General features: G+C 43.4%; 1 protein-coding gene across 1 annotated transcript in view; it reads right to left on the minus strand.

Annotated features, from left to right (window-relative positions):
* LOC150103659 (breast cancer anti-estrogen resistance protein 1-like) overlaps positions 1-18,834 on the minus strand; it is a 91,966-nt gene extending 73,132 nt beyond the window's left edge. The window contains exon 1 of the mRNA XM_090398378.1: positions 18,461-18,834. Coding sequence (XP_090254504.1) covers positions 18,461-18,520 — 60 coding nt within the window. The 5' untranslated portion in view covers positions 18,521-18,834. The remainder of the gene's footprint in view (positions 1-18,460) is intronic.
* Between the last annotated feature and the right edge of the window lie 205 nt (positions 18,835-19,039).

The following is a 19,039-nucleotide window of genomic DNA, read 5'->3' on the forward strand; positions in this document are numbered from 1 at the left end:
AGCTGTGGTTCTTAACCGGTGTTCCCCGGAACACTTTTGTTCCGCGAACTGGTTGCAGGTGTTCCACCGGTGAAAGAAATCACATGACACAGTTCCGAGTGCAACACATCGAGTTGCGAATTTTCGTTTCAAAAAGAAGAAGAATTATTGACCTTGTCAACGGATCGCACTCTAAAAGTGAAATTCCCGGAAATAACTCTCGAGCAAATTTTGATTTTGTCCAAGCCGAATACCCAGCTCCTCTCTCTGCAAGGTCACTGAAAATTTTGTTACAGTTTTCGGCATCATATTTATGTGAGCTCATTCTCTTAATATTAACCAATATAAAACCTAAAAAAGCGTGAAAGACTTACTAATATAGTCAGAGATGATGGTAAGTATATCACATATTACACCTGATATTGTTCAACTCTGCAAAAGACGATAAGCTCAAGTATCGCATTAAAATGAGTTCCATTTTTATAAAAGGCAAGTCCGTGCCTATTTTGATTGTTAGTTTTATGACCCTAATGTAAAATGAAAAATAAAAAAATAATAATAATAAATAAATAAATGCTATTTTACTACTTTGTTTCATTTTGTTCCTAATGCATGACTTTCTCTGTACATATCAGCATGTTTCCTCTCATTTTATTATATTATAATAATAGGTACGTAATATTTTATTATGTATATAATAATATGTATGATTGAGTGAACACTTCCCACAGAAATATTCAGGACAACATGCAGCTGGCGTACTGTAATTCTGCGATCCTCCTTGATGATAATCGCTGCTGTGTTGATCATTGTCTCTGTGATGGACGTTGAAGGTCTTCCGCATTTTGCCTTCCTTCCTTAAAAGTTTTATGCCAGCGAAAAACACTTGCCCTCGACATTGCTTCATCGTGGAAAGCTTCGCGTATCGTGTTAAAAGTGTCCGATGCCGATTTTTGCAAACGCACACAAAATTTAATCGCATAACGCTGTTCCAAAGACGCTTCCATTTCGACGACTGGTCGCAGCTCGTAGGCGCGCCGAAACAAGCTTGCGTTTAGTCACGTGACACTCTGGCACATCAACCCGTATACGTCATCTATCAACCTCTTTTGTTAATACAGACAGCAACATACATTCTTTATTCCGCAGAAATTAATATTGTGATGAGTGGTTTCGCCACAGTAAAATTATTACTTATTAAACAGCCCTCGTATATTATATGGATGTACATAATGATACTCGAAATGCATTACATAAATTTCTGTAACTTCATGCATATCGTAACCTGGACGAGTGTTGCTCTTAGGTTACACATATCATCGTTCAAAATTTTGTATTATTATAGGAAGCTTACAATAAAAAGCATCTAAAAAAAAAAAAAGAAGGCGATGAGCCGAAAGGACATTCCGTTTTTGTTCTTTTGGCCGGGGTGAAAAACCACAGAGGGGAAACTTGTCCGTCTCTCCTTACGATACCAGATCTTCACTGCACACTCCTTCCAACGATGCGGAGGATTTTGCGTTTGGGCCCTTCCTTAAATTAAAATGGACAAAATACTTCTTCCGCTTCATTGGGGAGTGACGTTGCCGTAGAAGTGGGTTTGTTCATTTGGAAAAATAACCACGGGGACCACCCTCGAAACAAATAATGCAAAAAAAACGAAGTCAAGATTTATAAGCAAAGATTTGCTGGTCGAATGCACGTGAAAGAGAAAACAGAACGAGAACGACGACAGCCTCGTGCACGAAGCCGGAGGAATTCGTCGTCGTGTGCAGGAAGTCGGCTCTTCTGTCCACCTGATGAAGACCTCTTCATCGAAAGCGGGTCGTGCTAATCCCCATTTTGGTTGGTTGCCCAGACCGCATCCATTTTTCCTTTGTCCCGTCCGTCCGAACTATTGGGGGGGGGGGGGTTAGAAACTTTGTTTAGTGGTTTGAAGAATGTGTTCCCCTTCTGTTCCCTCCCCCCCCCCCCCCAGATGGCCCAATAAATCATGTGTTGCACCTTTTCGTGTATATGTATAGCCCGGTTTATTTATTTCTTCTTATTTTTTGCGGTGGGGAAGCTCGCTCTCTTTTAAAGAGTTCTGCAATTCTTATTTTATTTATTTATTTATTTGCCGTAACCGCTTTGTTCGAATGGTGTACAGCGTGCACTGTTCCCTTTGAACAAATCCGCTCTCCTCCTTAGACTAATCTTTTGGAAATTTATAATCACGGGCACCGTAGCGATGATGTAAAAGGGGAAATTTACGGGTTTCGGGTCTTCTGTTGGGACGCCACCTTTCTGCTTTGAGTTTTTCGGGTGAAAAGGCAGACATCTCGGGTTTCTTCGATGAAATCAGAGGTAGCGTGAAGTTCTTTCCGGGCTCAGATTGCCGTACTCGAGTTATAACGGTTTGCATTCACGCGAAATATAACGTTCATGCTTATTACATTATGTGGGCATCTGCATGGAGTCTGCCTCACCGCGGCTAACATTTCACCCATCATTTGCGCAACTTCGTTCATACTTCGCTTTGAACTCATTCATCGACTCGCAACTTACTCTAACAACCGATTCTAATCAATCAGCACCCCCGTGGCAAAAATTTAGTCCTCACACGCCTCTTAATTTCCACGGATGAACCTTAGTCCTCCCCATGCTAGTCACGTACTGAAAAATCTCCTCATCTCAAAGTTTCTCCCCCTTTTTCGCCAATCAACCCATTTCTTAATTCATAAATCTTCGATCATAAGGGGATTTCACAGAACTACCACCATCTTTGTCGCTCGCATTCCCATCTTCTCCGCCTCTTTCAGATCTTCGAGAACCCCACCTGACCAGATCGGTGCGCAATAGTTCAGATGGGTCCCATCAAAGCCTTATTTCTGCTTTTCAGTAATCAGGCTCTCCTGAGCCATTTTATGAGCTTTAACGTCCACCAACACCTTACATCCCATTAATTTCTTTCGGTCCAGTTCCCTCAATTCAGCTAGTCTTTTCCTCCCAAAATGCGTAACCTTATACTGTGTCATATCAAACAGACAGCCGTTCTCCTTTGTCCATACTTCCAGTCTATTTAAGTCATCCTGCAAGCTCTCTACATCATCAATGAACAATCGAATATTTTCCCTTTACGAAAAAGAGCTATTTGTACTCCTTCGGAACCCACGCAGAGCTGAGACATTAAAAGATGTGGTCAAAGAAGCTACCAATTCTTCAGCACATTCTCGTAATACTCGAACTGGTATTCTATCTAATCCCATGGCCACAGGAAACAACGAAATCAATTCATATCTTTTGCCTCTATTTCATCTATCTTTGTTTCCAAGTCAAATCTTGTCACGTCTGTTACTGCAGACCTCCAACTGGGTGATGAACGTCTGCAAAGTGATCACTCGATGCTCTTGTTTAGTTTTCTTTTCTTTTACAGAACACCAACTCTAGACAGCATGAATCGTGTCTTGTTGCAAACTTCTCTAATCTTCAGTTTCCAGCTTCGGATGCTCTCAGGTTTTCATTTCTTTTTAGTCTGCAGTGCGGTTGACTCGTTTTATGTAAACCAGCTCGAAATTCACTGAAGGTAATTTGAAGTTTGTTCGCTGCGGAATTTTGTACAGAAAGTAAATGAACTCTCTTAGGGGGACTTTGCGAGAGTTGGAAGCCTCTAAGCGATGTCCTTTTTAAACTTTCATTCGCAACGAAGACTTGTAAAAAATCTTCGAGGTCTCGCTAATGCACGTGCTGTGCTATAGTGCTACCTCAACACAGTAAATTCTGCCACACACACGCAACACGACAGCCACTAGCGTGTTTAGGGGAACCACCCTTCCGGTTACGGTCCATCAGTGGGAAGAGTGGGAGACCCAGCCCTTCGAGCCTGCAAAGTGCTGACTGAGGGGGGATCAGAAGCAGTTGAAGCTCTGGCGAAGAAATCGTCTTCTACTGCGGCAACGAGAAACGAAGTCGATCCAAGCAAACAAACATTTAATTGGGGGGGGTCTCGTCTCATCCCCTTCCAGAAATCTATTTTTGGATCCCGAGCCTGAATTTTAGGGCGCCACTTACTCAGTCGGACATCTTGAAATGCTTCGGTCGATGGTTAATTCGACATCGAAGGTCCTCTTCGTCCTTTCCAAATTAAAATTCGGATTCTCGTTGCCGTCGGACTCTCCGTGTTGCGACGTGACTTGGAATTCTTTCTCGGAAGAGTTTTTCGAAATGGAAATTCGTCTTCCTTTCTTTATAGGAGGATCACAACACCCTCGAAGAGCAGTTTTAATTAATTCAACGCAGTCTTCGTTAGATTCGGGAAGGGGGCGACCCTTCCCTGGAGAGCACGTGTCAAGTACTCCAGCTAAGAAACTCCAACTTTAATCAGCTCAGAATCAAGTTGTGCAAACTTTTTTAGTCTGAAGATGTCGCTCCGTTGACTCTGCAGATGTCTGGAGAGAAGAATTTGGAAGACAATTGCGACGTTGAGTACGGCATATTTCGCCGCCGTGCAAACGAACATTGACCGAAATGAGAGCGTTTCACCCAGAAGAAGATGCGAGAAGACGAATTTCGTTCTTTCTTTCTTTTTCTGCTCTGAGTCCACTGATGAGGGATGGATAGATAGATGGAGAAAGCTGTGCACGAACTCCGAGTGATTCGACAAGTTTCCCTCAACGATGCGCTGGAAGGGAGGGTGGAAGAAGTGCACGTGTTCCGAGGACAGATCAGCAGCAGCTGTTCAGTTTCGGAGCATGAAGAGACCTGGCCACCTGTTACCATAGCAACCTGAGATTATTTTCAAGTGCGAAGAACGTTTGGTGTACGTCATACTGCAGAACTCCCCCCACCCCACCCCTGATCCAACAGAATAGTTGGAGGCGAGTGCGACTGCAGTGAGCGAGACCTCTGCTGTCACCATGGCAATGACAAGAGTCGGGAAATGGTTTCGCCTTTTCCGAAACAACCGAAGAAAGAAATGTCGCACGCGAGACTGCGCAGTTTTAGCAGAAAAAGCCATCACTAGCGTGAGTCATTTGCGTGCCACCCATCAGGTCTGCGGTGTCCGCAACAGGGCACTGGGAGTGCACGCGACAGAAATAACTCGGGCACGAAAGGGGGAGGGGAAGAAACGCGGAATGAAGCGACGTACAAATAAAATGACGTCACCAGGCAGAGATGGGCGCGCCGAGAAACAAAGAATGCGCGGAGAGAAATGGAAGAGGAGACGACAGAAGGGGTTCTCTCTATTCAGTGGGGGTGATGCGGAGTAAATTTAAAAATTTTCACATTTGACGTCCGTATGGTCACTGCCGTACATGGTCTTGGCAACGATGTCTTCTGCTAGAAGAAGTGGCGGTCGCAGATTCCCTTTCCACACAAAGTTTGTAGGACAATCACAAACATCCATGCCCGGGGGGGGGGGGATTCGAACCCAAGGCCTCTTGGCTGGAGAGCGGACACGCTAACCACTCGGCCAACCAGGCCGGATGCGAAGTGGTGGCATTTAAACCGCGATCCCTTAGGTCTGCTGACTGGGGAATGAGCAACTTTGAGGGCACATAGATACGGAGGGGGGGGGGATTAATCTTCTCGTGTCACGAATGACATTTTTCATCTAGCATGTGTTTGCAGCTCTAAGAGAATGAAAAGGAGAGAAAGACTCATCGCCAAGCAAGCCAACGGGAGCAGAAAGAGAAAACCAACACCGAACGGAGAAATCGAGGAATTTTGGAAGGACAATGACGTCACTCACCTTTTCCTGGTTGGTTTCGTTCGGTTTGTTATGGCTGCCGAGTGAACGCGAACAGAATGGAAACTTGAGTGGATTGTCTGTTTTGTAACTCTGAGAACCCCTTAGGAGAGCTTACCTTCGCCTAAAACGCCTTTAGTAACTTTTCTCCTGGACGGGATTCGAATCCAGGCGTTTGAAAAGCAAACGGCGAACGCTGCGTTGTTTTGGCAACTGCGTTTCTGGTCAAACACCCTCGAGTTCTGCTTTCTCGTGTGATCGTCACTCCCGTCGACTGTGAAGGGGTAGGTGGGTTGGTTTGGGATCGCATAAAGTCAAACGGAAGGTTGGGCGCCTTCTTAAAGAGCGCTTGTCGGGCAATTTCCTAATTCGCTTTTTCTCCAACTGCAGCATCAGAGAACTCCCTTCCTACTTAAAATAAATAAATAAAATCAACGGTTTGTATACACGAGTATGCATCATCCGTGGAGGCACACAACCTATTCGGAGTGGTTTTGTAAAAAAAGGTTTCGGGATGAGGTGACCCCCAATTTTACGCGTGAATTCTCGTGCGTTTGTGCTCCCTTAGCCGGTCCGAACAAGGAAGAATGCGCTTCTGAGAGAATCTCCCGAATTAGACCGGCTAATTCACCTGAAGTTGATAACTCAAAGATTCTTCGCGTTTCAGACGGGATTTGAATTCGTGTTAGCTTGCTGCTAACACATAAAAAAAGATTCGAATTTCTTTTATTGTTTTCTGTGTAAGGAGAACAAATTCATAACTTAACTGGAATTCGGCATCCCTAGTGAAAGGACAAATTGTTGGACTTGGAATCGTCATTCTCGGCAGATACCGTCCGGAGCTGCCAGTAAATTGCATTTCAAATAGTTTAGAGCCTCATTCGTTGTCCAAATTCTCCGCAGTCCTCGTCGACTCCTGTGGAAGCAGAACGGAAGTCTGTCGATCTTTTTTGGGTGACCGCTTATATGTAAATGCTGGGGAAGTTCCCCAACACCCCTTCCGTTGAACAGAAAACTGAATCGGAATAAAATAGCAAACAACAAGATTTGGGCAAAAACGGAGCTCTCCCTCTAGGAGGAGGAGATTTTTTTTTTTTTTTCACAGTCCCGTTCGGGAAGCAGAAAATTGTAGGAACGAGTGACCTTGACCCCCGATCAGGGTGTGTAACGGCATCGTTTTAAGGGTACATCGTTTCCTCAGAAACTATTCTTAGCAAGAATCTGTTCGCAGACGTGCGCAGTTTCGAGATAGGAGGGGGACGTCACCATGGCAACCCCAAAGTGCCCCGGCATGTGATGACACATTCGCGAGTGCACACAATGCTCGACGCTTTCGCTCTGTTTGCCAACCGCTCGCTTAACCTTCGAGACCTTGCGCTGGAAACAACGCCCACCCTGCCACAAGAACATCGCCCTGCTAATGGTACATTTTACTAGAATAAGCCAGGGTAGAGGGGGGGGGGGAAACGACACCTTTTCTGTTATTAAACTCACTTGCAAAACGGGTCTGCAGCGAAGCTTGCGCTGCTCCGAAAGCACACAAACACTCATTTTGTTTTTAACCCGACAAGCATTTCCAGATAAACTGTGAAGTGAGAGCCGCCTCTGCGCATGCTCAGCAAGTCAAAGACACTTTTACAGAGAAAAGAAAACTCATTCCCCACAGGGTTCGTCCCGTTGCAGAGCGCGTTGTCTACTCGCGTTCCTTTCGAGAGGAGGCCGCCGGTTCAAAGGTGAAAATGGAAATACGCCCAAAGTTCAACACGCACTCGAGGGGGGGGTCTTCCGGTCCCCATAACGTACGTTATCAGGTGGGTGGATGTTTGCAGACGCGACTTATTTTTCCGGAGGGTGGAGGGATCCAGACGCAACTGGGTCACGCCTTGCGTTCTCGTGACATTACTTGTAGCGGGATGGGACGGGGGGGGGGGGGGAGAAGAAGGTTCGCTCAAGTCGAAGTCGATCGTGGGTGTTTCGGGAAAAGCGAAAAAAAAAGTCGGCCGAAGAAAATTCTACACGTCATCTGGCAACAGCACCCCCGTAGTGAAGGACCCCTTGAAGACAACAAGGTCTCTTTCCCAAAATGTCACCAGCTTATTTAACCCACGCCGTCGTGGCCGACAGGTGGCTGCACTGCAGCTTGAACGTCTTCGAAGTTCAGGAAATTGAACTGCTTTGAGTAGAAAGGTGGCGCAGATGTGGGTGGGGATTTCCTTGCGACAGTGGGTTTAGTTTGCGACGCGAGCGTTTGATCTGAAAGCAAATCAGTTTTCCTGGCGTTTCACAGGTGGCGCTTCAATTAATGAAATAGGAAAATAACATTTTTGCATTCTGGAAATGTGATCGAAGAACCCCCCTCCCCTGTGTGTGTGTGTGTGTGTGTGTGTGTGTGTGTGTGTGTGTGTGTGTGTGTGTGTGTGTGTGTGTGTGTGTGCTTGTAATTAAATGACGCATGCATAAAAGCTTTCGATATTTTAGAATCCCTTTTTTAGAAGGATTTTTTTTACAGATGGCTACGTGATCATGAGATCAAGCATTGAAAAAACGCCTGAAGGGATTGAAAGTAGGCTTCAAAGCAAGGAGAAAACGAATCCTAACAAGTTCGCAAAGTGTAATACAATCCGCGTTTCTTAATTTAAGCTCGTAACCAAACAAAGTTTTTTTGTTATTTTTTTTTACTGAAATCGCACGATGCGCTTTGTCAAATCCCACAAAAGAGAATCGCCGACTATAAGAAGAAGAAAACTCTATATAAGTGTTTTCTTCTTCTTCTTTATTTGTAATTTTCCTATAAAGTACAAAATGTTGAACAATCCTATGTGTAACCTAAGAGAACAGCTCATCCAGGTTACGATATGCATATAAGTTACAAAGATGTATGTAATGCATTTTCATTATATACACATATGTACGAGCATTCATATAATATACATATTACATATTATTATTATTATTATATAATTGCATAATAAAATCGCAAATAAAATAAAATTTCATCATACAGAGAAAGTCGCATAACAATTAATTAGGAACAAAATAAAACAAAGCAGTTAAATAGCATTTAAATTTTACGTTTTACACACGAGACTGGATCTTTGAATACAAATATGCTAAAAACCAAAAATTTATACAATTATTTTGAACAGGGCTTCCTCATTTCTGTGGGAAAATAAATACCCTTTGATTAGAGTTTTGTATTTGTTTGTTTCATTTCATTGTTAAAGGTAGTGTGTTGAATACTTCTGGCGCTAAATAAGTATAATATTTGTGTGTTGCTTCTTTATTTGCTTTCGGAACTAAATATTTTAGGCCCTGATGTCTACTGTGGAAAGTATCTCGTTTGATATTTACGTATTCGTTGTCGTTTTTGATGAATAATAGTACCCTATAGACGTATAAATATCTAAGGGGCCGTATGTTTAGTGTGGTGTATTTATTACACATTGCAGAATCTTATATTTGTTTCTAGTTAAGATTTTAATTACTTTATTCTGAGTCGAGACTAAAGGTTTCCGAGTAGTGCGATAAATTCCTCCCCAACTTAATATACCAGATTGTAGTGTGCTTTGAATCCAGGCAGGATATAATATTTTTAGCATATTTAAATTTAAGAATCTTTTCAAGTAGTAAAGTCTGTTTAACAAAATCCTTACTTTATTTACGTCATCGGTGATATGCGGTTTCCAGCTTAAACTATTACCAATTTTTTCTTCTTTTTAAAATAAATAAATAAATGCACACGCTGCTGCTTAAGAACTACCGCATCAAGTCGGACAACAAAGTACGCAGACTCACTTTATTCCTGAGCCAGTGAAAGCAGCGTGGAACAGCGGCCACCGAGATGCGATCCGCTCATGTTTCAATTGAGTTCAGCAGCAAATCGTTTCGCTGGAATTAGCGTCTCCAGAATCGAATATTTGAAACAAAATCGCGAATTTGTTCCGACATTCGGAAAATATTTTGAACTCAATGACGACATACGCGACCCTGTTTTGTGTTTCTGCTGAACGCGCGCAATGTTTTCCTCGACGATGACCAGTAATGTGGACGCTCAACAAAATCACCTTTTGTGCGCCAACGATCCTCGTGGATTAGGGTCATCGGCGAGAAGGGAGAAGACGAGAATTCATTTGATCAATTACCGGGGCCTGAAGTAGTGGGGGGGGGGGATTTTATGGGTTGTCGCAGAACTGGATTATGTCACGGATTATGAAATCCTTAGTCGATATTAAGACGAATGCTCTACGCGTTCGCAACCTTTTTGTGTGAGGGATTCACATAAAAAATCATCCAAAAAAGGTCAGTCGACTTCTTCGAGGGTAGCGAGAAGGGGTCGCATTCTGCCGAGGATCTGTTTCACAAGAGAAGACCTCCGTCAAAGTGCCACCGCAGTCCTTTTATACGAAATGGTTTTCGGCCGTTGAGTTTCCAAAGCTCGCGTGTTGAAGCTATTTGGAGGGTGGTCGGCATTGCGATTGCAGCGGCTTTTCGTTGGGAGAATATTTATTAAGGGACCTTCACACGTCTCTTGCGGAGAGATCATTTCAGTCACGTGTTTTCTCTTTCCCTCCCTCGAGTAATCACAGGGTGGCGAGGATGTCCTAACTCTGCCATCACGGTGTCCAAGGGGCAGCCGCACTCGTGGTTACTCACGGCAGAAAGCAGATTCGCTGAAAGGTTGTGACCTTCTCGCAACTTAAACGAGAACAGGCAGCAGATATTTAATAACGTCATCCGTTGCCGAAACCGAGGAATGAGTGACAGCTTTGGTAAATTACGACGCTGCCTATCGAGACCTGGAGGACAGCTTACAGTAAGATGCAATCAATCGTAGACGGATCCTCTTTGCCGGGCGTGTGGTCCTCTGCAAACGCTAAACCCCCTTCTTTTGAGTGTCCTTTGACGAACCGAATGGGAAAATGCTCGAAAATCCAAACATTCACTTCATAGTAAAAATAATATTCTTACGGAGTCCACCCAAACTCCGTAAGAAGGTCAAATTGTCATCGCAAAATTTAATTATCAATTTCGGAGAATCGAGAGAGAGATGACCCTGCAAGAAACTGCAACGCCATAATCGGGGTGTTTACTCGCTTTAAACGTTTATTCCTAGGAAATTCTGCAATACTAAGAGAAGCAGTTGAATTTCCTAGATAACGAGGCGGAGGCCACCTTGAATACGTGGTTCAGATAGCGGTAAAATTCGATCAAGTCGGCCATCCCTTTCCTGTACTATCAGCGCTGTGCATTCTAAACATTAATTTAAGCGATAATAGGAGGGGGGGGGGGGTCTAAACGACCCTGGACTGCCAAGGCTATCTCGAAGCGAGATCTCTCGGGTGCTGGGACTCCAACTTTCCTTTCAACCGATCAGCAGCAAAAGCCGAGGGAAAGAAGGAAGCTGCAAGCAACACGTGACTTCACTGCTACTTACTGGAGTGAGATCAGCGATGTCTCGGAACGAACTGCTTCATTCTGATTGAAGAGAGAAAGAGGAAGTCGCCGGTCAAGGGATGCATGTTTGCCATAAAGAGGGGCTACTGAAGGGTTAGCGAGGAGATGTCGCTGCCTGCCCTCCTTTTTATCTTCAGCGCGCTATTTGCAGCTTCGTTTCCGTTATTTTTTCCGGCGCTTTGTTCTCAGGTTTCCTGAGAAGGTTGAAGGCCGCCGTAGGTATTGTTTGTAGCGTCAAACGAGGGTCGGAAATGTTTGCGGATTAGTCTCGCCAATATCGAGAAGTGGGGGGTGAAGAATTCCTGCTCGATGGTAGCAGACACCACGATGCGTGTTACGCAATGAAGAAAATCATAACGAAGTCAAGACGCCGATTCATTTAGTTACCGCTTAAAAAAAAAAAAAAAAAAAAGGCACTGCTACCCAACGAGTCAAGTCACACACATACTTAAAGGAGACGCGACCATCGAGTGCATTGATATCCGAAGTTCAAACTTCCTAAGCGATTACCGAGACGTCAGCAATATTTTCAAGCATAACCAAGTTCAAAAACATCCAAGAAAAAGAGCTTAAAGTCTTAACAGGACGATGAGGGACTCTCTAACTTTATGCAAGTGAGTCATGGATTCTTCATAAAAACTGCAAATAATAATAACAACAACAAATAAATAAAGTGGAGAAATGAAATTCCTAAGGATAATAGCAAAAACAGAAATGCAGAAACACGAACAGTATTGAACAGAAGAAATACCGATACTTCAAGATCACCTGAAAAGATGCTTCGAGTTGGAGGACACGCGAGGCAGGGATGACCAAGGGAAACATGGAATGACCCGTGACCTGAATCTCTGAAAAGATGATGCTGACGTGTACTGGAAGGAGCAGAGTGATCGACAATGAGAGATGTAAAAGAACGAATGGAGAGAAGCATACCGGATGTCGCCATGCCGTGTTGGCGATTTCGCCTGCCGATAATCTTCACGGGTAAGCAAGGCGAATTCCTCCAAATCTAAAACTTGAAGCAAAGCGAAGAAAACTGAACGACTCCATCCGTTAAACCGCGTACTTTTGCAAGTCCCCGTAATAGTGGCGTAGTTGCGGTTCAGACGCCCTTGGCACATTCGTAGCCGCGTGTCGTTATTAGTGCGTGGAAGCTTAAATCACTGATAAAATGTTAAAAAACGTTTAATTTTCTTGACCAAAAAGTTCTGCAAAGGCTTTTAATGGGATTATATTGATCAAGTGCATATAATAAACAACTAAGTTATACCAACTAGTTTCACCAACTAAGGCTGTCGGCATCTTCAGGGTACATAACTGATGTAAGGCACTAAAAAGTAAAAAACGGTTACAAACTATAATCAACCGATTCCAATTGTATTAAACAGAGCGCGTACAATACATGCATAGAGCGTGCATGATATCACTTGTTGATATTTAGGAACGTTCTATAGTTGGCACTGTAATTCAGTTCTGGCGAGTTGAAGGATCTGATAAGGGTCTTCCAGATCACGGGCAAGATTAGTCCTTGGTTCCTGTTAAGGTTTTGTGTACAGCGGGCAACTGTTGTGGCCTCCTTAAAAATTCGGGAGCGGAAGTCCTCATCCATGCAAGGAATTGTGCTTCTATCCCACTCTATGGTATGGTTCGTTCTTGAGAAATGAAAAGCTAACCCCGATTTTTCTTCTCTGTTATTTGCATTTCACTTCCTGCCACCACATTTCTCAGAAACTTAGTATTGTGCACATGTTGAAGAACCGTGCCTCTCTCCTTACAACAGATCAACAACACCTCCAGGAAGAACTATCCCTGGTATCCACAACCTTACCATGAATGGATTTCCTCGAAGACTCGTCCACAAGATACTTTTCTCTGAACCCCGACAAAGACAACGAGATGACATGCGCTATATTTCTACCATCGTCATTCCATACTTAGGGACAGTTTCCAATAAGATTGCAAGACTCCTTAGATCACATAAAATAAGAGTGGCCTTTAAACCCACAGAAACGATTACACAATTCTTAAGATCTCCAAAAGATAGCCATCCTTTCTCCAAATATGCTGAAGTTGATAACATACCCTGATCGTGCGGTTTGAATTACATCGGCCAAACTTCAAGGAGCCTTGAAATGAGGCAAAAAGAACATATAGGTGACGTCGATAATAACAGAGAAGAAAAATCGGGGTTAGCTTTTCATTTCTCAAGAACGAACCATACCATAGAGTGGGATAGAAGCACAATTCCTTGCATGGAGGAGGACTTCCGCTCCCGAATTTTTAAAGAGGCCACAACAGTTGCTTGCTGTATACAAAACCTTAACAGGAACCAAGGACTAATCTTGCCCGTGATCTGGAAGATCCTTATCAGATCCTTCAACTCGCCAGAACTGAATTACAGTGCCAACTATAGAACGTTCCTAAATATCAACAAGTGATATCATGCACGCTCTATGCATGTATTGTACGCGCTCTGTTCTTTGTTTAATATAATTGGAATTGGTTGATTTTAGTTTGTAACAGTTTTTTACTTTTTAGTGCCTCACATCAGTTATGTACCCTGAAGACGCCAACAGCCTTTGTTGGTGAAACTAGTTGGTATAACATAGTTGTTTATTATATGCACTTGATCAATATAATCCAATTAAAAGTCTTTCACTGATAAAATACCACTTCACTGGGTCCCTGGCCCAGTACCGCATCCTTTCTACTCCCACGAGCAGCGGGATAAAAATCATCGACTGCCTACGACTCGCACCGAAACACCTTGAAAGCGAATAAGTGGCTGAGTGCTATTAGCCTAAAATGGATTCGGAACAAACTAAATCAGAATATAGCAGAACAGAAGAAACTAGGACTACAATTTTATACCTATATAAAATTGACAAATGGTATTCAAAACTGTAGTGTAGGGAAAAAAAATTTAATTTAAAGAAAATGATAAAAAATAAATCAACTACTCGATCGCAACCTGAAGTGTCGTATCCCATTTTGAACAAACATTCGTAATTAGCGGAGTCTTAAAAATTTTTCAGTCCGAGCGGTATTTTTAGGAAGCTTATCGACTGCCCTAAATTGTTCGCTGCAGCGTGGTATCGCCCATTCGGGGTGTTAAATTGTGAATGAAGCTATGTTACGTAATTTATTTTTTTTTCATTCACATTTAACATTGCTTATTAAATATTAATCATGGCTTATGTAAAATTATTTATTATTCCTTGATTAAGAATTACTAATTAAATATTTATTTAAAACCTGACCTATTATTAACTTATAAAATAATAAAATGTATAGAATCTTGTATAACTAAATATATATGGTGTAACGTAAAGTGTTATTTTATATTTAACTGTATACGTAATCAAAAAGTTAAAGAAGTAGCTTAAATATTCTGTTGTTTTTATTTGTGAAATATTTAATGTTATGTAATCACTCATAAGTAATAATAGACCATACATTACATTAGCGAAATGTTTGCGTTTAGTCTGTTGTCATGGAGACGCACGCGTAAACAACCACGAGTGGAGTAGAGCGTGGCGTTCGAACGTAAGGTGGGAGGGAAGGTCATAGATAGATAGAGAGATAGGGAGAAGGAAAAAGAAGAGGGAGGTCATAGATAAGATAGAAAGGAAGAGAAGAATTATTATTAAGGAGTGAGGAGAGAATTTTGCGGAACCAAGATTATAAAATCCTCAGGGCAGAAATTTATGAGTATAGTGTTCGGAAGTGAACCTATAAGTAGTGAAACATAAAGTTTAATGTTATAAGCGAAATCTGCTGTTGTTATGAAGAAAGGTTGATGCCGTAATCAGATAAAAGGAAACTGGACAGTCTATGCGAAAATTCTGATTAGTTCCAGTTAATCTGGATTACGATTAAATTCTATGTTGCCCTAGGAAAAGGTTATAATGGTTACTTGGAGAAAAGTGAACAGGAAAAGATATTAGTACCTAATTACTGTTGTTTGGAATAGTGAAGTGCGACTTACAGTAATACAGTTTAAACTATGGAGAATATTTGTTATGTGTGTTCCGCTAATGTTAATTAAGTTAATTCATAAGTGCTCTCTCAATAATTTGATGTATTGAAGAATTTGTCTGGTAAGAGTAGTTGTATAAGTTTCTCTATTCTAGCATTAACTGTAATATATCTCCGATGCTCAAGGTCCGGGAATATATTTGCTTGGAATATAGCTTACGTAGTTTATTGCCTGCTGTGAATATAAACATTGAGCTGATAGATTTGTGAAGACTGAATAAAATGTGAAATTGTTATATTAACTTGAGATAAGAAGATTTGTGTTTTTGAGACTCTGAATAGTATATGAAAGTTAGAACATTGAATTAGCATCAGTGACCTAAGAAGATGTGTTAAGTTAATTGTATAGTTCCATTTCAAAATAGAGTTCTTGTATTTGTTAACCATGTCATATATTAAATGTTTTATTTTGTTGATCTAAATATTGTGCTTGCCTGAATTCCTTATTATTGCACCGTTCATAAATATTCGAATCGTGCGGGAAACCCAAGTAAAAATGATAATAGATGATTTGGCCTAATGAGATGACTGCTAACTTAATTTAGAACTGATCCTACTATTTATATAGACTAATCTAAGAATAGGGTGGCGCAGTATAAATATAAATTTCCCTACTTTTGGATCGGTGATCATTTCGTAATTAGTTGTATTATTCATAAAAGTGACTTGAAACTAGATAGATTTAGAACACGACAGAAAAAGGTCGTCACGACAGGGGGATACCACACTTTGAAGATTGATACCACCTTTGATAAGAACTTCAAAAGGAATCATCGCAGCTACACCGCATGTCCTTAAGACAAAGAAATCTTCGGTGAATCTCTTGAATGCTCGTAGAAACAAGCGGCTTCAGTCGAGTTCCTGATGAAAGAAAGTCAAGCATCAGACCAGAAAGAAATCGACAGACCACCTCGTGGGGGTTGAATGTTGGCTTTTTTTTTTTTTTTTTATTGAGCGTATACAATCTCTCAATATTTTGTTGCATGTGACGCGTGCTCTCGCGTAAAAAGATGCTCGATATAAAGTCACTTGATTTCTCGTGACTGTCGCTTATATTTTTTCCAGTAATCTGCTGGTTCCACACATCTTGCACGTTCTTTCTAGTGGGGGTTCCTTTTCTGCCCTGAAATATTACACCTTCTCTTTAACCGGTTAGTCATTACATTACCACGAGTGCAGTAATCGTATTACATTTGCAGTATTACTTTTCCTGTCCTCACTTCACTCTCAACGAAATGGAAGTTTCAATCGGAACCGAACGTACGCATTACTGACCGATCGACCAAGCTGGCACAAACCCAGTGCTCCATCTGGATGCGGCCTCCTCCTCTTCTCAGTGTGTGCGTTGGGTGGGGTGGGGAGCCCTTCGGAGGAGGAACGGTAAGTGAAGCCGCCCGCCCCTCGACTGACTTTCTGCAAGCGCGTGAGACAAGGGACCGATCGAAATGTGCGACACCTTCAGCTGCATTTCCGCAACGAGTATCGTTGGACGTGTGTTGGCGAAGCGGCGGTGGAGATGGGGGGGATTCCGTTTCGGTTGGTTTCATTGCAAGCTGGGGGAGGGAGATGCTGTCGCTAGGAAGGGGATTCGATGCCCCTCCCGTTCACGGCTTTCGCCGAAGATAAGAAGCACAGAAACGATAAAACTCGCACTCTCTCTCAGATGGCGCACCATCCTCAGGGGAGAGCGACAACCGAATCCCGAAAGCCTTCTCCTCATCACAACCGAAATTTTCCTTCGCGCTGAGAGAAAGAAAGAAAGAAGTGCTCAATCGAAGCCGCTTAGCTTCATTCTGGCTCTTCGTCCACTGAGGCGGGGTTCGTTTCTATCCAAGGCTGCTCGTCGAGACCTTGTCTGTCCACAGTGTGTTCTTCGGTTGGTGTGCCTTTTTCGAAAGACGAGAAAAAAATCTTCTCCTACGACGAAATCCTGCCCGTCAGAGGAAACACGAAGAAATCTGAAGCGATATTCATTTGGGGGATATTTTGGGGAAAGGGCGTAGTACGCACTCATTTCCCACAAAAGTGCATTTTAATGAGCAACCAAGGAGGGAGAAAAAATGGACAGCAACTGGAATTCGCTATCTCACTCGGCAATCGGACGTTCAGCGGCACGAGAAGGATGTCGAACTAGCACCGACAGATTTCAGAAGGGCACTTCAGACGTCGACTGCAGGTTGACACCGATGTGATGTTTCGTGTTCGATCGAAATCTCCTCGGGTTTGATGACGTCACCAGCGTAATGCTGGATGCATCGTGTGACGTCATCCGGTTCATCGGCCTTTAAAACAGAAGGAACACACATTCCGTACATTGGGGAGGGGGAAGGTTTCCGGAACTTTCCGTATTTGTGATTTTAGTAGTGTGATAAGCAACTTGATCTCCGTCATCGTGTCATCCCATGCTATCCCGCTCGTCGGTAGCGAAGCGACTGGTGCGGCGAACGTAGAGGCCATCCCGTGGGCATCGCGGTGATAGATGGAAGGGTGGTCGACTAGCACGTGACTGGCATCTCCACGCGCACCGCTCGAATAAGGCACGCAATCGCCTCGTGCAACATTCCGATCTGCCACGCGGAAGGAGACCCGCACGGCCTTGAAGGAGCACACCTGCTGCAACCACCTGCGCTACCTCGAGAACGGTACGGCACTTGTACCACCTGTGACGTCATCCAAGGTTCCCTTGGACCTTAGGATTCACGTGCTCGAGGGGTTCGAAGCTCGAATTTGCATTCCACGGGAAGGTCGCTCACACAACCGTCCGAAATTCGCCATTTTGTGTTGCTCGCATATCAGCGGGAGAATGCAGAGAAGAGGGGGGGGGGGGGAGAACTTCATGGCATGTTCTGACGTGGATGTGAAAGAGCTGTCAGTATTTCCTTAAAACAAGGTAAATCGAGAGACGTGGCTACCTGTTCGTAGCGCCATCTGATGGGAAGGCAGTTATCGTCCGTATAACTGCCATCTCACTATGAAGAATCTCCCGAAATGGCACACGTCGGCATGATAAATGAGGGTTTGCATGGGGACCGTCTCGCTTCATTTAATTTAACCTCCTCTTGCGTGATGCCTCGTAATTCGTAAATGCCTAGAAACGAAAGAGTTCGTCCTTCGGTCTCTGTCCAGTTTAGGGGAAATTAAATGCAAATCGCGAAGCACGTGAAACCGTTGTTCGCGTGGCGCCCTCTACTCCGAGCACGAAGTAATTACATTAAAGTTCGATTAAATCGCGTTGGCGAGAAATTAGTCGAAGACACTTACCCTCGCGAGTCTCTTCATCCGTGGCAGGGTCGAATGGATCCCTGGAAAGTGGACGGCCATCGTGGGTTCTTCCACCGATGCGGGGGTCACATATCCTTCGGCACAGGCGAAGTTCACCGCAATTAATCCGTGCGAACAAACGAGGAGACGAACTTCGAGTGCACCACTTGAACTCTCACCCCAGAGAACGCTGTTGACACGTGGATCGGCGACGAGATAAGCGCCACCAATATGCAGGTTCCTCACGCACTATTCCGACACCGAAATCTGCGTTCGCTTAATTCGACCGCGATCCGCATTCGTCGCACCTCTTTAGGTTTAGACGCTTCTTCTGTCGGCAGTCTATTATCGGCGGTCATTATGCCGAAGACAACTCGACGCCGTCCTACCTCTGTTGCCCAACGAGCTCTTCCTTTACGCTTCGTCTCGATTCGTCGAATGCATGTGACGTCATCGACTCAGTTTGCGTCTTTCCCAACACCAAACATGTCGAACGGCACAAAGGACTTCGTCACGAACGAGAATTTCTTGCGTTTGTTGTTGAAAGCGGGGGTCGAAGTGGCTGTGGGATTAAGGATG

This window comes from Typopeltis vanoorti, chromosome 9, assembly GCF_054136105.1.
Source record: "Typopeltis vanoorti isolate ZY-2024b chromosome 9, IOZ_Tvanoo_1.0, whole genome shotgun sequence".
Classification (NCBI taxonomy): domain Eukaryota; kingdom Metazoa; phylum Arthropoda; class Arachnida; order Uropygi; family Thelyphonidae; genus Typopeltis; species Typopeltis vanoorti.